At 40.0% G+C, this 20631-nt stretch overlaps 1 protein-coding gene across 3 annotated transcripts in view; it reads left to right on the top strand.

Annotated features, from left to right (window-relative positions):
- nlgn2b (neuroligin 2b) overlaps nt 1–20631 on the top strand; it is a 62817-nt gene that overhangs the window by 19387 nt on the left and 22799 nt on the right. For 2 of the 3 annotated variants that reach the window (XM_082548563.1, XM_082548562.1), the window contains exons 2-4: nt 4141–4888; nt 12192–12245; nt 18445–18594. In XM_082548563.1, coding sequence (XP_082404689.1) covers nt 4372–4888; nt 12192–12245; nt 18445–18594 — 721 coding nt within the window. In that variant the 5' untranslated portion in view covers nt 4141–4371. Of the gene's footprint in view, nt 1–4140; nt 4889–11040; nt 11099–12191; nt 12246–18444; nt 18595–20631 lie in introns of those variants that run through there. The other variant, XM_082548564.1, reaches the window with a different exon arrangement.

Below are 20631 nucleotides of genomic sequence, written 5' to 3'. Positions count from 1 at the left end.
ACAAATGTAGATTATTCAAGCCTAGATTACCACTTAAATTCCCAAAGCAGTTTCCCAAAATCTCTAAGAAAAGAGCTGGTATATGTAGCATGCTGCTAACTCGCAAAGATGCTGTTGAAGGGAATAAACAAAAGCCTCACTTCTGCGGAAAAGGACTTCTCTTTCTCATCAAATAATGGTGCATTTAAAAAAAAAAGACAACAGATTGCTGTATCTACATATTGCTGGATGCAAGTGAAGACAACACACAGCCACCAGAGGTTCATTTTCTAAGCACAGAGACAGTAGATAAGAGAATAGAAAGTTTAGTCAAAAACTCAGCACTCTGTTTCTGGCTTGCTAAGCTGCTTGTCATCCACAGATGTTGACTAGCAGAGCAGAGCAGCTTGACAGCTGAAGTAGTGTATGTAGTTTTAACAGTCAAAGTGGAAACAAAGCAATAAAAAATCCCAAGGCAAGCATTTTCCTCAAACACCACCATTCAGCGAAAGTTTTCACAAACCACTCGGACCATTTCGTTAAAACATACCCATAAAAGAGTCCCACTGGCAGGGAGGCATTACCTTCTCAAATAGCTTCAGCTGACAGGACTACCTATTATATAAAACAGAAGAGAAAACAGCTTACATCAGCCTGGTGATTTGTGTGTCAGTTTATCTCATTTTATGCGTGGAGATGCGCGGTCGATGCCGTTCCAGCTCACGGATGGTTGACACGAACAGATGTTAGATGTTAGGGTACTACCATTTCCAAGCCACATGTGAGACATGTACTTACAGTAGTCTCTTCTTGCATGCAACATCTGATGCCTCATTGGATTTTACACATCTGTGTGCATATGTGTGCATATTATTGCTAGCACGTGCAGAGAGGCAAGATAGTATATAAAGAACAATCTGGCGGGCTGCTAACATTTGACCCACCTATGCAATCCTTCCCAGAAAGGACATACCTCTGTGTGCATCCTTGCTGGGCATACTAAGAGGTGCTCTGACCTTGGGCTTGTGCTATATGTTAAGTTACATTTACCGACAGAATGCAAACACAGATGGCTGTTCAAATATCAAGATGTGTAGACAAATATAGAAAATGTAAGCAATGAGCAGTGACAGCATCTGTTGTGTAATCAGACCCTATTTAAAGTTGCAACCTTTACAAAGGCGTTCTTTACAGTGTGCATACATATTTATTTGTGTGAGCCAGTGTATGTGTAGTACTTCAGTTTCTGTCTGCATTTTGTTTTATTCTCTTGGTCTCACTAACTTCAAATATTACTGATCATTTGTACAGTAGTTTGAGACCAGTTGTCAGGATTTCCTTTTTGTTTCTGTGTTTTCTGAAGCTTGATTTGTTTGTTTGAAGCCATCTTTTTGCATCTCCCTGCAGTTTTAAAGCAAATTAAATGGAAAACTCGACTGGGTTTGTACATCAAAGTCTGTTTTGAGGTCTTAGTGACTAGAACTACATATGTGCAAAAAAGCTTCTAAACCATTTGTAGTTTCACAGAAGTCTGACAGCTTGCCTCAACCGAGTTACTGTTAGTTGGAAATAAGATTACATATATTAAAATATACATTGTGGCGTTTTAGAATTAGAAAGAGGTGAACTCACTGAACCTCAGAAGGCTGTTCCTCACCCCTGCTTCAGCATTGACTTTACTACTTCACTTACTGCCAGCATTGCTCATCTAAGACATCAGCCACACTGGACTAGAGACCAGTTGGCAACCTCCTGACAACTTCTGGTTGCTAGGGAAAAATGAGTATTCCACAACTGGTTGGCAAGTAAAATAATTCACAAAAAGGGCTCTGCACCTAAAATCTCTTTGTCATTGTTCAGTCTCTGGCATATTTCTGCCTTCGCCTGTAATTTGCATGGAAATTGTTTGTAAGAACTTGCTAACTAACCACTGAGCTAGCTCCTAGCAAAATAAGAAAAGCAGTTATGACCACTGCAGTTATTAGCCAATAGTAATCTCTCCATCTAAAAAGAAAGGACAGATGTTTGTGAATATTTAAAAAGTTTTTTATCCATTATGAAGGGGGTTCAGCTAGCTTTAGAAGTGGCAGGCACGTCTCTAAGAGACAGGTAGAAGTGCGGTGTCAAACCTTATCCTCTAAATAAGAAAAAAAAGACTAAATAAAATGATACACTGTTCCTTTAAGTGTGCTTTGCTTAGTCAAAAATGCTAATACCAAAATGAGATGAGCAATTTGGGGAATGAACACGTCTCATCCATTTCTCAGTTACTCCACAACTTTAGTGGCTTCTCCAACCACGCAGTCTTACCCCATCACAATGAGTCTTTCCAGCACAATTTAGAGTCATGTACTGTGTATAATTCACATTAATCTTTTTCTAAGTTGGATTTTCAGCTTGACTATGTCTGCACACCAATTCAGGGTGTCCTTACAAATCATACCTCCTCCATGATATGCCGTAATAAGGCTTTAATCAAGTGGATATTTTTTCCACACAGCTTCTCCTTATTTTGTCATTATGTACATTACTAACTTTAAACATCCTATGACATTGCACCCTGTCTCTGTGCTATATTTAACTATCAATCCCTGTGCCTGCTGACTGGCAGTAGAGTGTGGATACTGTCAGGTTGTGGGCGGAGGGATGAGGTGGCGTTCAACCAACAGTTAGCACCACATAAAGCCTTTATCACACCTAAACGGCTCTGTCTCCCAAAGCCACAGTGAGATAAGCACTGCCCATTCATCTGTAATGATGTGGAAGCAAGAAGGAACTGAACTTGTGAGAAAAAGGCTAACTCTGACACATGGCTGAAAAGGGTGGAGGGCCAGTGGGGTTTGTTCATGCTTTAAAATCATGCTTTAGCCTGTGTTTACTTTTTTGTTATTTATTAGCTTATCATACAATTATTAGTTTTAGGTTTCAAAGTCCTGTGATTATTGGGAAGATGAAAACATAAAGTGTGGCAGCATTACACAATAGTGATTGAAAATGTTCCCTTTGGTATGAAATTTAAATGTTTTTGAAGCCACGTTGGTTGAATATTCTCAGAAATAACCCTGGCTTCACATGCTCATTATAAACTTCTGTTTTCAAAAACCCAAGGTTCGGAGTTTCATAGCATTTTAGAGTTCAAGTTTAAAATATTTCTAGTATTTCTGAAAGCATGTGAGAGCAGCAAAGGGGTGTAACTCTTGTGTAAATATCCTAAAAATAATGTTACTTTCTCAATTTGCGTTTGATTCACATGTCCTGTCTAACGTATGTTAACAGTCACGTAACTTAACGGTCACCGAACGAGTCAACGAGTCGCCACCAAATACAGAATGAAGAATTTGAAAAGGTGCCGCTAATTTATGTAACACAAATTCGCAACGGTGAATGTCATTGCACTTTATACTGTTAACAAAAGACTTTAGAATATGACAGACAAAAACCTCGCAGTTCCCACTGAGCAAGCACTTGGAAACAGTGAGGAGAAAACTTCCTTTTAACATGATGAAAACCCTGAGAGAATTCTAAATACAGCCTAAATCCATTAGGGAGCCATCGCACAACATGTAGCAACTGCCAAGATAATTCTGAGACTTTTCAGAGTCTATTCAGATGACACAACATAAGGTGCACTCTACACACAGTATTCTCCAATCTTATTAGCAAAGTGGTAAAAATGCAGCCTTAAAATATAAGGAAAGGGTTTAAATAGATGTTAGCCAAATGTTTATTAAGTTTAAATAGGTGACTAACATGACAGTTTCGTTCGGTGCTTAATGATTTTCATCCTGACTAGAATTATTAAATGTTGAGCTAGCATGATAACATTTTATAAACACTTATTCTAATACAGAACATGAATTGTATAGCCATGCTAGCTGCTAGCAGTGTGTTGAGCTAAGTCATGCTAATGTGTAGAAAATACAGTCGTTATTATAGCAAACATACTTGATTACTGTGATACCATAGACTGGCTAAATAGCTCTGACTTAAATACAAATGACGCACTGTATAATATCTGGTTTAAGTTCGGTGAGATAGTTAGCACAAGAGTGCATCCTTCTGTCCTGCTGTGTCTCTTGCAGCTTTATAAAACAGCCTGACCTGACAGAGCTTTTATTCACATGTCTTTACTCAAACCTGCGACCTGTCTGTGTCTTCCAGGTTTAATTGGTATCCCAGCTGCAGCTCTGGACCCTTCAGGAGCTCCAAAGAGGAAGACATATGAGACCACAGAGTCTACTGGAGAATGCTGTCTGGCCCTCAACCTCACCATGGCGCTCTAGGAACACCGTTAACCTGCCCCCTTCCACCAATCCTCTTTTTGCCTTTGTCATCCCCCATATCCCACTGAGTTTGTGATCCCTTTCTGCTCCCAGCTGAAGTCCCTTTGATATGAGTACAAGAGCTTTTATTTTGGACATGTTGTTTTTTCCATTCAGCGCTGCCAGCCACCAGGGCTATGGCGGCAAGCATCACTATTCTACTCAGCAGGTTGCTAATCACTGTCTGGTGTGGCTCTTGGGACTAGTGCTGCACCTGACGATTTCCTCGTGTCAACGAGTTGACCTGAAACACCCCATAGTATCCACGAGTTACGGAAAGGTCCGTGGTATCAGGAAAGAGCTCAACAATGAAATCTTGGGCCCAGTGGAACAGTATTTAGGTGTGCCATATGCCACCGCACCTATTGGCGAGAGGCGCTTCCAGCCTCCTGAAGCCCCAGGTTCCTGGCAAGAGATTCGCAATGCCACTCATTTTGCGCCTGTGTGTCCTCAGAATGTGCACGGGGTGCTTCCTGAGATCATGTTACCAGTGTGGTTCACAGACAACCTGGATGCTGCAGCCACCTATGTTCAGAACCAGAGTGAGGACTGCCTTTACCTCAACATTTATGTCCCCACTGAAGATGGTGAGTCCGTAATGTGAGGTGTAGCTTGTATTACATGCAAGTGGAAAGTCTTGCATTGAGTGTCTCTGTCGGCGAATTCTCGTTAATAATTTGCACCAGTTTGTGTCACAACTGTATCACAGAGAAAGAACAGATTGTACTTTTCTTGTCATTTTCACATTTTATACTGAGTGTAAGTACTCCATGAAATAGTGTCAGTTTGATAAATTTATCTGGATTGTATTCAGAGGAAGATAAGCCAAAAGACAATCAGGAGATTTCCAAAGAAGGTCTGTTTAAATTACTATTGATTGGGCCTAATTGTTTAGAAATGTTAATGCTGCAACAAAGTTATATGTTTTAGTTTTATTGCTCATGTGCAACTCATTTTAACATGGATGGATGGATATCATTAGACTTTTAAAAATGAAAGCAAAAACATTTTAGCTGCTTATTATGCTATTTTTAACAGCACTGTGTTGTAATATCCTTTAGCTTGACTGGTGCTCATTTGTTTCCAGCCATTTTCTTAACATAGGGTCACAGCTGTCGTGGGGTGAGAGGAGGGTATCACCCTGGAGTGTTCACCAGTCCATCACATGGCTAACGCAAACAGACAGATTCATATCTTCACCACTTAAACTAAATGCATGTGTTTGGAGTGTGGGAGGAAACCCATTATGCACAAGGAAACCATACAAACTCTACAGTCTAAAAACTTTTATGAAAACTTAGCGTTTGTTTGTTTTTTTTCCATTTAGTTTTTGACAAACTTGTAAGTGTAGAGCAATGTTGCTAAGAGAATCAAACCAAAGAATCCCCTGTAGCCACACAGCTGTCCTTCACACTATGACTTTATACCATTCAAGTGTTTTCAGAGGAAGGTAACTCTCTTCTTCTACCAACTCTTCACCAGCAATTATGACTATGACAGTACTGTCAATACTGTTAGCAGTGCTTTTTCAATAATGAATTCCTACTTATCAAAGTCACACCCAGTGTGGTTGCAACATAACATAATGTGACATCACATCACATCAAATGACACTGTTGCAACCATTTCCACAGTGGTTGAAACCATGTGCAGTGAACTTGCAGTCTTGTTAGCTTTCAAATGGTTATTTCAAAGACAAGGACCAGGTCCACCACATCTCAACCTGTGTTAAGATGGTGATAAAACATCAGTAAGACAGAGTCAGTCTGCTCTTAGTTTGTAACATGCCAGAACCTCATGAATTTGAATTAAAAATTCAGAAATACACGAATAGTGACATAATTACTGCAGGATAACAATTTAACTGCAAAATGACCTTGCATTTTATATGTTTACAACCCCACAGATCAAGCCGAGTACGCTGTTGCAAAGAGACACAAATGAGTTGCGCTCATCGGCGCAGAGTAACTCAGAATGATTGCAACGTGTTCTCAACCAGTCTGCGTTTATCTATTAGATGGCAGTTATTTGGAAACCTTTAACAACCTTCCTGAGAGCGACTGCAGACAGTCTGAGTCTAACCACAACTGTTTGGAAATAGTTTGCCTTCCACCAGGCAACCTGTGCAAGCCATCGAAAGTGGTCACCCAGAGGTTGAAGGTGTTTCATACTGAACATTTGGGTCACTGTGACTGTTTGGATCTTATTGCTGAATGCGAAAAAATTCAACACAATCACTGATTTTTGCTAGTTCCATATTTTTACTCTAGCATGACTGAGCTTTTAGCTCATGTCCCATTTGCTGTCTATCACTTTATAGGTTGCTCCAGTTAAGAGTTTACATATAAAGACAATATGATTGACTTATAATTGTCAAAAATATGCCTGTATAATATTGAGCTCTGAGACTGGCATTCATACTGTCTCATGCAGTAATAGGAACTGTCTCCTCAAAGTTGCGCTGCCAATATGGTGATTTTTTTATTAGGTTATTAAAATATATAACAAATACAATACATTGCCAAGCATAACCTTGTTTACTCCACATGGGCTACCTGGGTGTAGTTCTTGCATTAATGAGCCAGCGGAGAGCGTTTGTGAAAGCAGATGGGCAGGTAAGAGAACACAGGATCAAAGTCTGACTTCGGAGGCAAAGCATATGCTGCTGATGATAGTGAGCAAGGCTAATGATAAAATGTTAAAAAGCCTATGATTAATGGGTTCACCTGAGACTTACCTGAGAGTATTCAAGCAAAACACATGTTTATGCATTACAGCTGCTGCAAATATATGAAGCCTAGCCCGAAGATTAGTCTAGAGTGGCGTAAAACATTCTTGTTTCAACAATGAAGCTGGAATGAAAACTTATATATCATTAATGAGTGCTCCCATGCCCCCCCGCCCTCCCAGAGAAGATGGTAATGTTAATTTCAAGTGGAAAAAATGAGCGTTAGCGTAGTAGAAAGTGATGACAGAGATTATCAAGTGATTTAAATTCCTCTTAACATGACGGAAAGTGTGCATATTCTGGCCATAAGGACAGAATTAGTGGAATATCTAAGCTATATACATATATTTACAAAAAGGATTATTTAGACTTTTCTGTGTTATTCCCATGGGGAAAGGTGTGCAAATGAGTGAGACAGATTTTACCCTGTCTGCTTGTCAGAATCTGTCACTTATTGTCACGGGTCACCACTTACACAAGGCCAATGCTTTCCCCGAGGATATGTTTTGCCTTGTGTGTGTGAGAGAGAGAAATAGAGACGGGAGGAGAGTGATATGCCCCAGGAATCAGATACATTTTTCACATATTACCGCTGTCATAATCTCTCAAATTGCTTATATGATGTTAAACTGGTGGTTTTATCGGATGGAGCAGATTTTTTTTAAGTGTTTCACTGTGACATTTAAAGTATTATTATAATCTGAGATCAATTTTTTGGGATCACTCACTTAAAAACTTTAAAACAAAAAGATCAACCACAAACAAAGCATCCATCCTGATGTCATGAAACGTTTTCCTTTAGACATTTATAATTGGTCGACCTCTGTAAAATTAATTGTTGTCATGTTTCCAAGACAGTGCATGTCCATTTCATTAGTGATCCCATGGGGCCTCCACTGGATTTACATTTATAGTTTAGAATAGGATTTCTGGAACAATAGGATTCATTGCCATTAGATTTGGATGAAGATGAACTGCACTTTAGAATTTTGTGCTATTATTTGGCCCTGATTTTTTGTTCCCATGATAATTTGGTTTATATTGACATCAGCTGTCGTTTTTATACTACTTGTAAATACAACAGAGGGACATCGTGCTCAAAGGACCGAAAGTCTTTTCAGAAAAGACTAAAATAATTCCATTCCATTGTTTAAAAAAAGCCTAACAAAAGGTTATTTGTGGTCAAAATTAACAAAGAAATGTCAGAATTATCAGATGTGACTAGTGATTATATGCATCCAGTATTATATCCTGGTAACCACAGAAATTAAAGTTAAATTTGATTGTGTTTTTTCTCTAAACAAATGCCCAAATAAGAGCCCAGAGGCATTTTAAAGCTAAGTTTTAAGATTTACTGGTGGAAGCACATTGGCCTCACTGATCATCTGTTCCTGTAGACTCTTAGTGATGTTTCAGCCAGACTGAGCTTTTTATCTACAGGAGTAGGTTTGTTTTCTAAAGTGATGGTCAAGCATGTATAAAGGTTGGCTGCTGGGGCTGTATTGTGCTGTGTTTGGCAACGAGGAGTTGCATTCCCACGCACAACGGATGTAGGTGGGCCAAAATGAATTGTCAGCACAAATTCATAAAGAGCTTTTAGAGTTCAGTGTTATGTAGTATCCTCTAGTCATGCACCTTCTGACTGGGATTTTTATTTCATACCCAGAAATACTCTTTCTGACCATGTTCGTCATGTGATTGGTTGGACATGAAGAAGCTTTATTTCTTTCTGCATCCGTTCACCCGTCCTGCTCTCTCTCCTCCCTAAAACCATCCCCTACCCCTTCTCCTCTCTGCTCTCCTCACTCCTCCATCTTTATGCAGATGGCGGTAGAAGGGGTTACTGTTCTGAATGCAAATGAGCTCAGTGCCCTTCCCCAACAGGCCACTATGTAGCCTGCTACTTCTTCAACTTTGTAGTACCATGTAAATAGCACAAATGTTTTCCCCGATTGAACAGTGAGATTTGTACTCTCACTTTATCTCTCTTTTGCTCTCTACCACCTTCTCTAGTGTTCCACCCTAACTCTTAGCATTTGGTCAGGCTGTCAGGCAAGAGCACTGTTTCATCGCATTTCCTATTTCCCCAAGACACTCCCCAGCCAAAAGCCTGAGATTCTTCATTTTTATTACCGCTAGAGCAGGCATTTACCGTGCTCTTTATTAAAAACCATATTTCAGGAGGCAGGACAGCGGAGGCAAGAATGGAGCTGGGGGCTGGGGCCACAGTAGAAGAGATAGAGAGCAAAAGGATAGGACTGCATGTGCTAGAAGCTGCAGGAAGTGGGGGTGTTGATCTGAAGCTGTGTCTGACACCTTGTCAAGCAGACAGGCCACCACAGACATGACATACTGCAGCTTCATCCCGATTACTGCACTGAGGAAATGGAGAGGGACGGGAGACAGCTTGCGTACTGGCCACTAGCTCACTGAACCGAACAGAAACGCTGTCGACTGAGAGATGGAGCTGCATTAGGTCAAACAGTACTGGGACAACCCAAGCTAAATGTTCCTGCATAGGCCGTAGCATTTCACTGACCAGTGGCCCATTACATCATGTGGCACTCAGCCTACCGGCAGGCTTCTCTGCTGATGGGAAGCAGATGGAATGGATGTTTTTGACCCAAAAAGCGTATGTTTTTCCCTTTGGCTAGGTCCTACTTTATGTCTTGTGTAATCCATTGTAGTATTTCTTCAAACCCTAGTCAAGTCGGGCAAGACCTAGATACTGCCATGAGCAGTTATTTTAGTGCAAATTCAGTATATTAAACACACAAGCGCAGCCACTGTAGCATTTAGCCATGATGGAAAATAGCCACAATAAAACCACTACCAATGCTAAAATGATTTATCCAGTGACTTAGATAATTTAGTGATGTTTCTCATAGAGCCACTGTGGAATTTGTAGTGTATAATAAATGTCTCAACATCTCTTTGATGGATTGTTGTGAAGTTAAGTTCAGACTTGAGTCATTTTGGTGACTCGTTTTTTTATTCAAGTAATTTGGTTTATGAATAAACACCTGCAAAACCAGTGGCATTCCCATCAACCTCATCTGCACTGTGCTTTGTGGTTAGGCTTGTCAGTGCTAGCATGTTGACATGTAGCTTAAACCAATTAAGCCAACTTAGGTGATTTTGGGCTGGTGCAGATGAAAGATGACCAGCACAATTGAATTGTGCTGGTCATCTTTGGATGATTTTCCGTTTTGGCTCCACAACAGTAGTCCAACATCCAGCTGTTATCCAGCTGTCCTTTGCAAGTAGCAAAGGATTCATAGATGCGCATCATACCCCGGGATTCAGGAGGTATTATCAGTCATACAGTCTCCGGGCATCAAACTTGATATCTTACACCAAACCATCACAGTGTGGCTCTCAATGAACTCTCAATGACATTTCAGACATCTCGGGATGTCTGAAATGTCAGTCTTTAGGGGCCGTTACAGAAATGCTAGCATGGCTGTAGCCTTTACACTGGGCTTTGGCTAGCTGTGCTAGGCTTTTAAACTGATTATTTCATAGTGAAAATAATACTAAAGAAGAAAAGATTCTTCAGTGTTTTTTCTGTTTTTTAACAAATTTACTGTGGATATCTTTGGGCGATATCTGCTCCATGACAAAGTGTGGATGTGCTGCTCATCTTCACATAAAGTTTAAGTCTTATTAGGCATGAGGACTTTGAACTGAAATCCGAGTAGTCCATCCATTAAGCGGGAAGGTGTGGTTTTAGAGTGGTGATAAGTAGTGAGGAAGTGCCGACAAGATAGGGTAGTAATGTGCCCTTCTATCCATTACTGGTCTGCTTACCTGCCTGCTCTGTAGTCCAGGACCTACGACTATACCATCTCCCGCTATGGCACTAAGTGCTCTCTGGATCAGGCGCCTGATGATGGTGTTCATGGGATGCAGCAAATCCATTCAGCATTGATCCTGTCCCATTTTAATGGAAGATAAACATTTTATACCAGGAAACCATATTCATACAGATAGAGATGTGAAAATGCTGCATTATAATGGTGGAGTGCTGGGTGTTTCCTTTGTCAATAGATGAGAACTACTGTGAAAGGTATATATGCCATAACTTTACAAGACGGTTTTCAGCAAAAGGGTAGAAACAGGCATGTCAGCAGCACAGAAGCAGAGTGATAACCCTCTTGGCAATCGAGTATAGAGCAAATTTAAAAGACTGCAACAATATTTCATTGGAAAGAGGGAAATTTGCTGCTGGGTGTGTACAAGGACGACAGCACAAGTTGATTGTAAACTGTTAACATTCCTTGCGTGGTGTGTGATTTAAATGTGTGTGGGACTGCAGGTGTTTTAGTGTATTTTGTGACTTTCTTCCAAACGGGCAGGCGGCAGCTGTAGACGACACAAAATGCAGCATTAAGTGTTTGCTGATGAAAAAGCCCCACTGACAGAAGCCAAGAAAAAAAACAAATTAATGGGATCCTTATCAGTTAAGACTTACAGAGGTTGACATGCCAGGGCGTTGGCTGGTCACGGTGATAAATGCTCGTTATTGGCTCTCCCCTATAGTGCATTTAACTGGTGTCACCATTAAAGCTTAATGCAGAGCTCCTCTTTGACCTTGATGAGGCCAATCCTGTCACAAACCCATGCAGGTGGCATAACCGTCAAAAAACCCCAACTTCCTCTTGGCAAATTAGGTAGGCAAGACTTTTAAGTCATGTTTTAGGTTTAGGCTGGTGTTTCTAATATATATTCAGTCACATTTATACAGGAGTGAAGGGATGAACCTTGTGTTTTGAGTCCTCAGAGCAGGACACGCAGCATCTTGGCATTCCTTTGCTTTTTCTGACCCAAAAGAGTGATGGCTTGATTCTGTTTATTGATTTTTCTTTACAAAGCAGCAGTGTGTCAAGACTGATTGGGAGAAGGGTTGAGGAGAAGTGGCCTCTGGGGTCATTTACGAGGCAGTCCGTGACTAGATCCTAAGCAGATGAAACAGATGAGTTTGGGGGTTATATTTTTAAAGGAAACAGTGTGTAATCCTTGTACACAGCCACTGAAATGAAACCGAGAAACAGCATATTTTTTCCCTCTCTTTTAATCCTTTTCTTAATTTTTTTTCTGTTTTGTTTTTTTGTACCAGTGCAACCTTGAATTTTGTCTTTTGTCTTTTTTCTAAACCTCAGGTCCGCTCACAAAAAAACACGATGAGTCTTCAATGAACAGACCCAGGGATGAAGGTATTTTAATTGCATGTTTTTTTCCCCTCATGCTCTATTTTTCAAACTCCATGGGGGTTGTGGTGTTTTCATCTGTGTTAATAACCATCTGAGCGTAATCACCCTATGTGCACATTACATTGTCCTGTGTTAACTGCCTTTATTAGCATACAAATCTGTCACTCCTTCTCACAGGCACGCATTTTGGTCGTATAAAAGCCACATACAAAGTATTTGTTTTTTATTCCACCCTTGTCACAAATGCTGCGTTTTGTGTGCTTGCACGGGGAGCTAATTAACTTTCCTTGCTTGGTTGCTGTGTGGTTGATTAACCACACTCTGATGTTCTGGCTATCCAGCGTGACGCATCACTGAAAATCGATATTCAGTCCTTCTTCACCTGCGCTTTTATTCTTGGACTAAAGTTCTCGTGAATTGCTCGGCTAAATTATCGTCCTTCATAACGTTATTGGGCTCTACCCAATCCTTCATTTTTAAAGTGGGAAAAAGTGAAGGACTTCTGCATATTTCTGCCACTGTAGTATATTTTCAAGATCACTGCAGACAAGGGGAGATGCTCGCACTACACTTTACTGGTGCACCAAAATCTGTGCAGACAATTAGTGCGTGTGTTTTTGTACACGTGCCCAGGCTTACTGTATATTGCATAGTATTATACACACATGCAGTGCTCCACATTTCCATTTGTGCATGTGTGTGTGCGTGCATGTGTGTCTACTTGAGCACAGCGCATGTGCAACTCAACACACGAGCGCGTGTGCTCCAGTTTGCGCCTCAGTGTGTGTTTGTGTGTTTTGTATTTCAGGCTCTGTGCTATTTCAGTATTGAATTCTCCCTTCCTTGCATTTCTAATTGCTGTGTTTTAAAAAGAGACAGATGTAGCTAATCCAATTGTGTGGTTTCTTAACGGTGAAAACAGAAATAAGGATCCATGCAGGATTGTAAAGGAGAGGAGCAGAATGATTGAATAGAGATGAAAGAAAAGAAAAAAGCTGAACACCGCGAGAGCACTGGCGAGGGCAGCGGTGGGGGAGAGGAGGGGGGAAAAAACAGTCATAATGAAGACAAGTGCATTATGAAATGACATTTATAGAGCTTTGAAAGTGAGAGAGATGTGGAGAAGGAGAGAGTGAGAGGGTGGATGAGTAGGAGACTGGTAGAGCTTGACATTTATGCCGACACCTGATGGATCCTGACAGGATCAGGAGGGCTAGGGCATGGCTGAATTCCTCGCTTAATTGTTTAGGTATGGATTGGACAGAGTTTCTTAAACATTGTTGTAAAACAGTAGTATTAGCGCTTTGTTGCTGGAAAGTTTTTTCTGTGAAAGTGTAGAGTCTTGGCTGTGGGTCCGGGTGCGAAAATTGTTCAAGTGCTGAGGCAGGCTGAAAACTTTTACACCCAAATCAATGAAGATTTCCATAAGGGAATGAATGAGAGAGGACCGGAGGAATGGAAAAGTGGAAAGTGGGCAGTATCTGTTGGAAACAGTAAGACATTAATGTGAGAATGTCTGTGCAGGACAAAGGTGGATATTGAGTAGGACAGTATCAGGTTAGGTGGAAATGAGAGAAGCGAATAATGTGCCAGTGTTATGGGGGGAGGAAGGGAAGACAGCCAGCTCCTTATTGGCTTTATAGGCTCAAATTTGGACTGAGTGGATCACCCTCCATCGTCTCATCATTTTTGCATTTGTGTTGAGCTTCTTTCAATTGTTCCGACACGTCCCTCTCTTAAACACATTCAAATATTCCATCTTTTTAAAACTGAAATATTGTGTGGCAAAATCTCCAGAGAATGCATAGCTAGGCATTTGTATGCCTGTACCCCCCCCCCCCCCCCCCCAAAATTATGCAAACGCACACTTTTAATTGTGACTGTGCATGCGCGTATGATCTTTTATTCAAAATTAATGATTTTTTCATTGTTATCTTTATTTTTAAAATTTTAGCTTTATTAGGATAGTGAATATTTTCTCGCCTTTGTTGTTATTAGAAAAACAAGATAAGATCGGCAAAAATAGTTATACAGTCATGTGAAAAAGAAGGTTTTCACAGGACTGCCACTTTTGGCAGCAATAACTTGACCTAATCATTTTCTGTATGACTTTATCAGTTTGTCACATCACCGTGGAGGAATTTGGGAACTCTCTTCTATACATAGTTGCTTCACTTTATTGAGACCTTAAGGTTGTCACAGCATTTCAGCTGGGTTGAGGTCTTAGCCATTGATTCTTTTCTTTTTTCAGCCCTTCTTATGTAGATTTGCTGCTGTGCTTGGAATCATTGTCCTGTTGCTTGACACAATTGTGTTCAAGCTCTCAAACAGGTGGCCTCAAATTTGACTAGAATACTTTAGTACGCAGAGGAGTTCATGGTCAACTCAATGTCTGCAAGGTGCCCCAGGTCCTGAGGCTGCAGAACAAGCCCAAATCATTATCCGTCCACCACCATGCTTAACAGTTGGTATGAGCTGTTATGTGGTGCATTATGGTCAAATATCGCTACGTTGGTCTCATCTATCTAAAGGAAAGTTGTTCCAGAAGTCTTGTAGTTTGTTTAGATGCAGCTTCACAAATCTAAGCCACGCTGCCATCTTCTTTTTACAGTTCCTTTTAGAGTGGAGGTTTTCTCCTGGCAACCCAACAAGATATATTTGAGTCTATTTCTAATTATACTCTCATAAACATGAACATTTAACATGTTAACTGAGGCCTATAGAGTCTGAGATGTAGCTCTTGTTTTTTATTTTGGGGGGGGGGGGGGGGTTGTTGTTGCTGTTTTGGGGAGTATTGCACTGTCTGACCTTGGTGTGAATTTACTGGGATGTTTCTCCTTTTATGAAAATCCTCACACTGTGCTCACGCAATTAATCAAGTGCATTTGATTAGCAGTACCAGCTATAGTACTTTGCCTTTTAATTCCTCTGATTCATACTTGCGCATTAGTGTGTATTGTTATGAATTCTGTAGCTCCAGTTATCATGCTAACAATATTCATTTATTATGGTTTAACATTGCAACCTCCCCACATATATCTATTTTGTGGTTTAAGTACCACTGCAGTATTTTGAATTACCAAGCCCCATAACTATCCCTAAGCCTTTTTTCTATTAAAAAAATGTAATATTAAAGATGTAATCTGTGACACAAGTAGAAAGAAAAGAATCTGTCCTTACACAACCCCCAAAAATGTAATTTGATGTTATCTTATCTTATCTTAGTTGATATAGCTACAGAGATAGATCTTGAATTACCAAGCCCCATAACTATCCCTAAGCCTTTTTTCTATTAAAAAATATTAAAGATGTAATCTGTGACACAAGAGACCCCCAAAAATGTAATTTGATGTTATCTTATCTTATCTTAGTTGATATAGCTACAGAGATAGATCAACATGCTTTATGTACAGGGAGAAAAGTAAAACTTTAATAGGGATTAATGATAGATGTTGAATAACATTTTAACACACAGACAAACTTGGTGTCTGTTGAGGCTAAAAACGGCATTGTGTGTAGTAAGAAAGAGCTGAGCTTACCGGACCTCTGCAGTTTTCACCTCTGCTCGAAGCTACATTAGGCTACATTAGCTGGTGCCACGATTACATTGGATGACACCATTGACAGAAGTTACCATGTGTGCACAAGATGCACAGGCACATGTCTGCTAATCAGAATCAGCGATTAAGGTAAGAGACAACTAAAATAGTAGAATTTCAATCATCAAAACTAAAGCACAGATTTCTAGATGGGTTTTATCCCGTTGCATATTTGCCATAAAAATTGCAAAAAAAGGGACCAATATCAAAGTATATTAACAAAAGATACAGTTTAGTGACTTATTGGCAGAGGTGAGGCTTAAGACACACAACAGTCAACTACAGGTCCCTATGTTAGCACACCTGTCAATCAAAGCATCCATGGACTCTAACCTAAAGCCTTACTAGTATAACTACAGTGAGTTATGAAAATGTACACCCACCTTTGAGTTATGAATTTGCCTCCATTCAGGCAAAATATATTTTTCCTACAAGGCTATAAATCTAATTCTTTGTGCTGTTCATTTTACTGTGACAGTCTAAGGGGACTAAATCACTTTTGGAGCTCGCCTCAAGTGGCCATGTGAAAAACTGCAGTTTTTGGCATTTCTGGGTTGGGTTAATTTTTCAGAACCCGGGTGGTTGATCCCACTGTGGGTCTGAAAGTCATATATGAAAGCTGTAAAAACTTAACACTGCTAAATGGGACTTTAAAAATGTAGATAAATCATGTATTCTCTGCTTGAGAGATACGGAGTGTGGCTGTGAGCGCTGCTCGTGATGCCGGCTGAAACGTCACTCCTTTCTACTGTCCTGGTGATGCCAAGATAATTGAACTTTTTTACGTATCTTCTGGGAAATCAGCCAAGGTTCTGAATACACCGGAGAAGAGAGGGGAAAAGGAGCAGCACATCAGAGTGTGCAACTCAAAGTTTTTTTGGTTTTTTTTTTAATTTAAAGCCAGCCTGCCTGTGTCGTACGTGCTATCTATAAAACATACCTGCGTGTTTGAAGCCATACGTGCCGCTTTACCACATCCACTTGTCTGCATGTATGTGTGTGTGTGAGTCTGCACGCACGACTGTGAGTGACGCACCCAAGTGCATGTGTAACCTGAGATTCAGGTGGTGATGCAGGCGGGTGTGCAAATACGTGAGTGGAATTTGTTACCACGGCAACAGGCATTCAGTGAGTCGGTGCGATGGAATGGCTGGTGCAGTTCTATTAGCGAGAAGCAGTTTCCATAGCGACTCAACATCGCAGCTGCCTATGCAAGAGTTTGTGTGTGTATGTGTGCTTGTGTGTGTCTGTGTGAATCCTGTGTGAATGTTCATTAACGCACCTCACTGTGTATGACTTGCTTTGTAACGTTTCATAGTTTTTTTTTCCATCTATGCTATCAAATCGTATTTATTTATTTATTCTTCTTGGTGTGAAGCTCTCATGCATTTCTCTACCCCCGTCAGTTCTCTCATGCTGCCCTATTTTCATCTCCTTCCTCTGTCTCTTTCCTGCCCCCCCCCCCCCCCTTCCCTCCTTTATCTCTCTTTCTCTCCTCTTATCTCCCCGTCTCCTCCATCTCTGAGTGCTGAAGCTCATCAGGGTAAACAGATGCTGTGGCTGTTATTTATGTTTCCACTTGGTCTGGCTTTCATACAAATTATCTACAGGCCCTGCACAGTGCAGATGCTCAGCCTAACTGGGCTGCACTGGCAGCTCCCTCAGCCTCATCCACACTCAGACACTCAGGCCGTACCATAGACGAGGAAGGGGGTGGTGGCGAGGCACAGAGGCTGACAGAGTGAACCATAGCAACACACTGATGGACACAAAGACACCAATAACAGTGAGGGCAACAGAACTGCCTGCACCATTTGCTCCAAACATGGAGGGGAATAGCAGTTTGGGAAGGTACCATCAGGGCTCAGGACAGGGGAAACAAACATCACAGAATAAAAAATAGAAGATGAACACAAGTGTTTTGTGCTTTGTATTTTCACCTTCTTCTTTCATCAATCACAGGATGCCTGAGGTTAAGACAGTTTGCATGGTTTTTTTGGGTTTTTTTTTTAACTTAAATACCTAGTACTAGAACAACCACAACAGATAAATCCTTTAATATCAGTGGATTTGTACTTTACTGTTACAAGGCAGAGGTAAAAGAAGTGTTCTTTGTTCACTCTGAACTAATAACAAGGACAAGGACACCTTTTCCTCCCCTTACCCCCAACCAGTCATGGCAGATGGCCGCCCCTCCCTCAGCTTGGTTCTGCTGAAGGTCTCTTCCTGTTAAAAGGGAGTTTTTCCTTCCCACTATCACGAACTGCACCAAGTGGTTTTATGATTGCTGCGGTTTACGCTCCATTATTGTAAGATCTTTACTTTCCAATATAAAGAGCCTTAAGGTGACTAAATTAAATTGTCATCGATAAATAAAATGTAATTGAACTTAATTATCCTTGTTACTTGTTTTTAGGTTAGATTTGTTTCTTATATATAGACAATTTGATTCTTCCATTTAGTGACTGATTTTAGAGATGCTATTTCAGGAGAAAATTTCAAACCATAGCCAGGGATTAATGGAGCTGAATTTCAACTCTTTAACATATGTTAGTGGATCAACTCTAAACTAACAAACACCTGCATTGATCTGTGCTATGCAGATATTCGGGATCGCCGTAAGAAGCCTGTGATGCTCTTCATCCATGGAGGCTCCTACATGGAGGGCTCAGGGAACATGTTTGATGGTAGTGTCCTTGCTGCCTATGGAAATGTCATCGTGGTCACTATGAACTATCGGCTTGGCGTGCTCGGTAAGTTTGATGTGTCAGATATTTGATGTAACTGTTTATACATTTACAACCTTTGTTTTGGTCTGCCTCATTTCAGCTAGACCAGGCCTTGTGTGCCATGTTAAACTGTATTTAAAAATGACAGCATTCACATGCATGAAAAATAACATTCTGAAATTCTTTATAGTTTACTGTGTAAACGTCTTGAGTTACACACCATTTTTTAAAAATATTTTGCTTCCTATGAGCCAAAATTTACTGTAATCTGTGAAAGTAGTCATAACAAGTAGTTCTCCAGGCTTTCTGACAGTCTTTTCTTTGCTTTTTCACTCATTTTCAGTCCAGTTATTGTATTTGACCATTTTCAGAAGGGGTTTTTTTTGTTAAGCAACTCAACACTGACCTATGAATGAAAATCAGAACTCTTTCTATTGTAGTCTTGTGTGTGCTAAAGAAGTTATTTCATTGTCTCCTTTACCTGCAGACACTTAGTTTCCATTTTTTTGTTGAAACATGTGAGAACTGCCAAAGATAACATAGTTTAACAGGCATAAAATAAGATTTTTACACCAGCAAAATGATTCCCAAAGAGCTATTCACTGAACATTTGGCATTTCTCAGCATTGTGTAAAGTATGTTGTTAAAAAAATTTTTTTAAGGAAACTAGACAAGTAGAGGACCAAAGAAGTGACAGGCCTAAAAACCCATGGCAACAGGTCTTATGGAGTGATGATATGGAGTATGTTGAAAAATAAAATTGGTCATAACAAATACTAATTTTCAAGCTTGTTAGAATTGTGCGAACTCTGTTTTAGCACTATATACCATGTTTCCTTTTGTGTTTGCACATGTTTAATAAATCCCTGCACATATGTGCCATTTTCCTAGGAAAACATAACGACATGGGGGTTGGCTCAATAGTTTTGCCCAGTACTGAAAAATCAGAACTCCTGTTACTGTACTCCTGTGTGCACTAAAGAAGTCCTTACATGGTCTGAGTTAATATTACAAGGTGTGTGAATTTCTATTAATGCCAGTCATGTCATATACTGTAAAGATGCCATTTGAGTTTTATTTCTTTTAGCAGTGTTGACATGCCACAGTAGAAAAGACATGTCAGGGAAAATGATGGCAGCATGTGTGAAAAAGAGGCAGGTATAAATATAAATACTATCTCAAAGGAGCAACAGTGTCCCATAAAAAGTAAAATAGCACACTTCTTCCTCTGTCTTTATATTTTATTCAGTTTTTTCCATATTTTTTTGTATTTTCTTCTGAAGACACACAAATATAAAAATTATGAAAAACATAAAAAGAGTAAAACAGACATGTGGCTAAAATCCAAACATGAGAACACATAATTACAAAAAGTATAATTAAAAGTGTAAGTATGTTTTATTCTTAATTAATTGATAAAGAAAACATCTTTTGAGCACAAATTAAAAAACAAAAACAAAGCTCCTATTGTCCCTTTAACTCTTTTTTTTCATGCTTAATAGAAACCATTAGCGCTTATTTAAAAAGTGCAGGCAAATAAGTACACAGGGCAAAAAGCTTCAGTCATACAAGTCATGTTTGAGTAAGTTCTGCAGCTTTTAAGATTCTCTGAGCCATCTGCTCTTGTGTAGGAGGTACTTATTAATCTACGGCCATTTTTAAGAGCACCTCTTAAGATTAGGAAGGTTCATAAGATTAAAGTGATGTTTTGACTTGAATAGCAACTTCATGCTCTGTTTATGCGCGACTATGCCCTCAGAACAAATTGAAACGTGTAATCAAATTTTAGACCACGGAACTTATTCATAAAACTGCAGTTTACAAATTTATACATTTATTAGTTGAATTGAGTTGTGGTGTAGTGTGGTGTAGAGGGCTTGCCCATGTTTGGGGATGTAGAGGAAAGAGGATTCTGGAGGGGTTTTTTATCCAGAAGGAACTAGGCTCAGGAAACAATCTAATAAAGTTAAATAGCATGTCCTAACTCAGAGACGTGACATAAGCGTTCAGCGTTACTACTTCAAATGCCAGTGTCTTTAAGGTTTAACCTGGATCATCCTG

Source organism: Aulonocara stuartgranti (genome assembly GCF_965226115.1).
Source record: "Aulonocara stuartgranti genome assembly, chromosome: 10".
NCBI classification, from domain to species: domain Eukaryota; kingdom Metazoa; phylum Chordata; class Actinopteri; order Cichliformes; family Cichlidae; genus Aulonocara; species Aulonocara stuartgranti.
The sequence above is the reverse complement of the archived record's forward strand: the minus strand, read 5'-3'. Positions and strand labels throughout refer to the sequence as shown.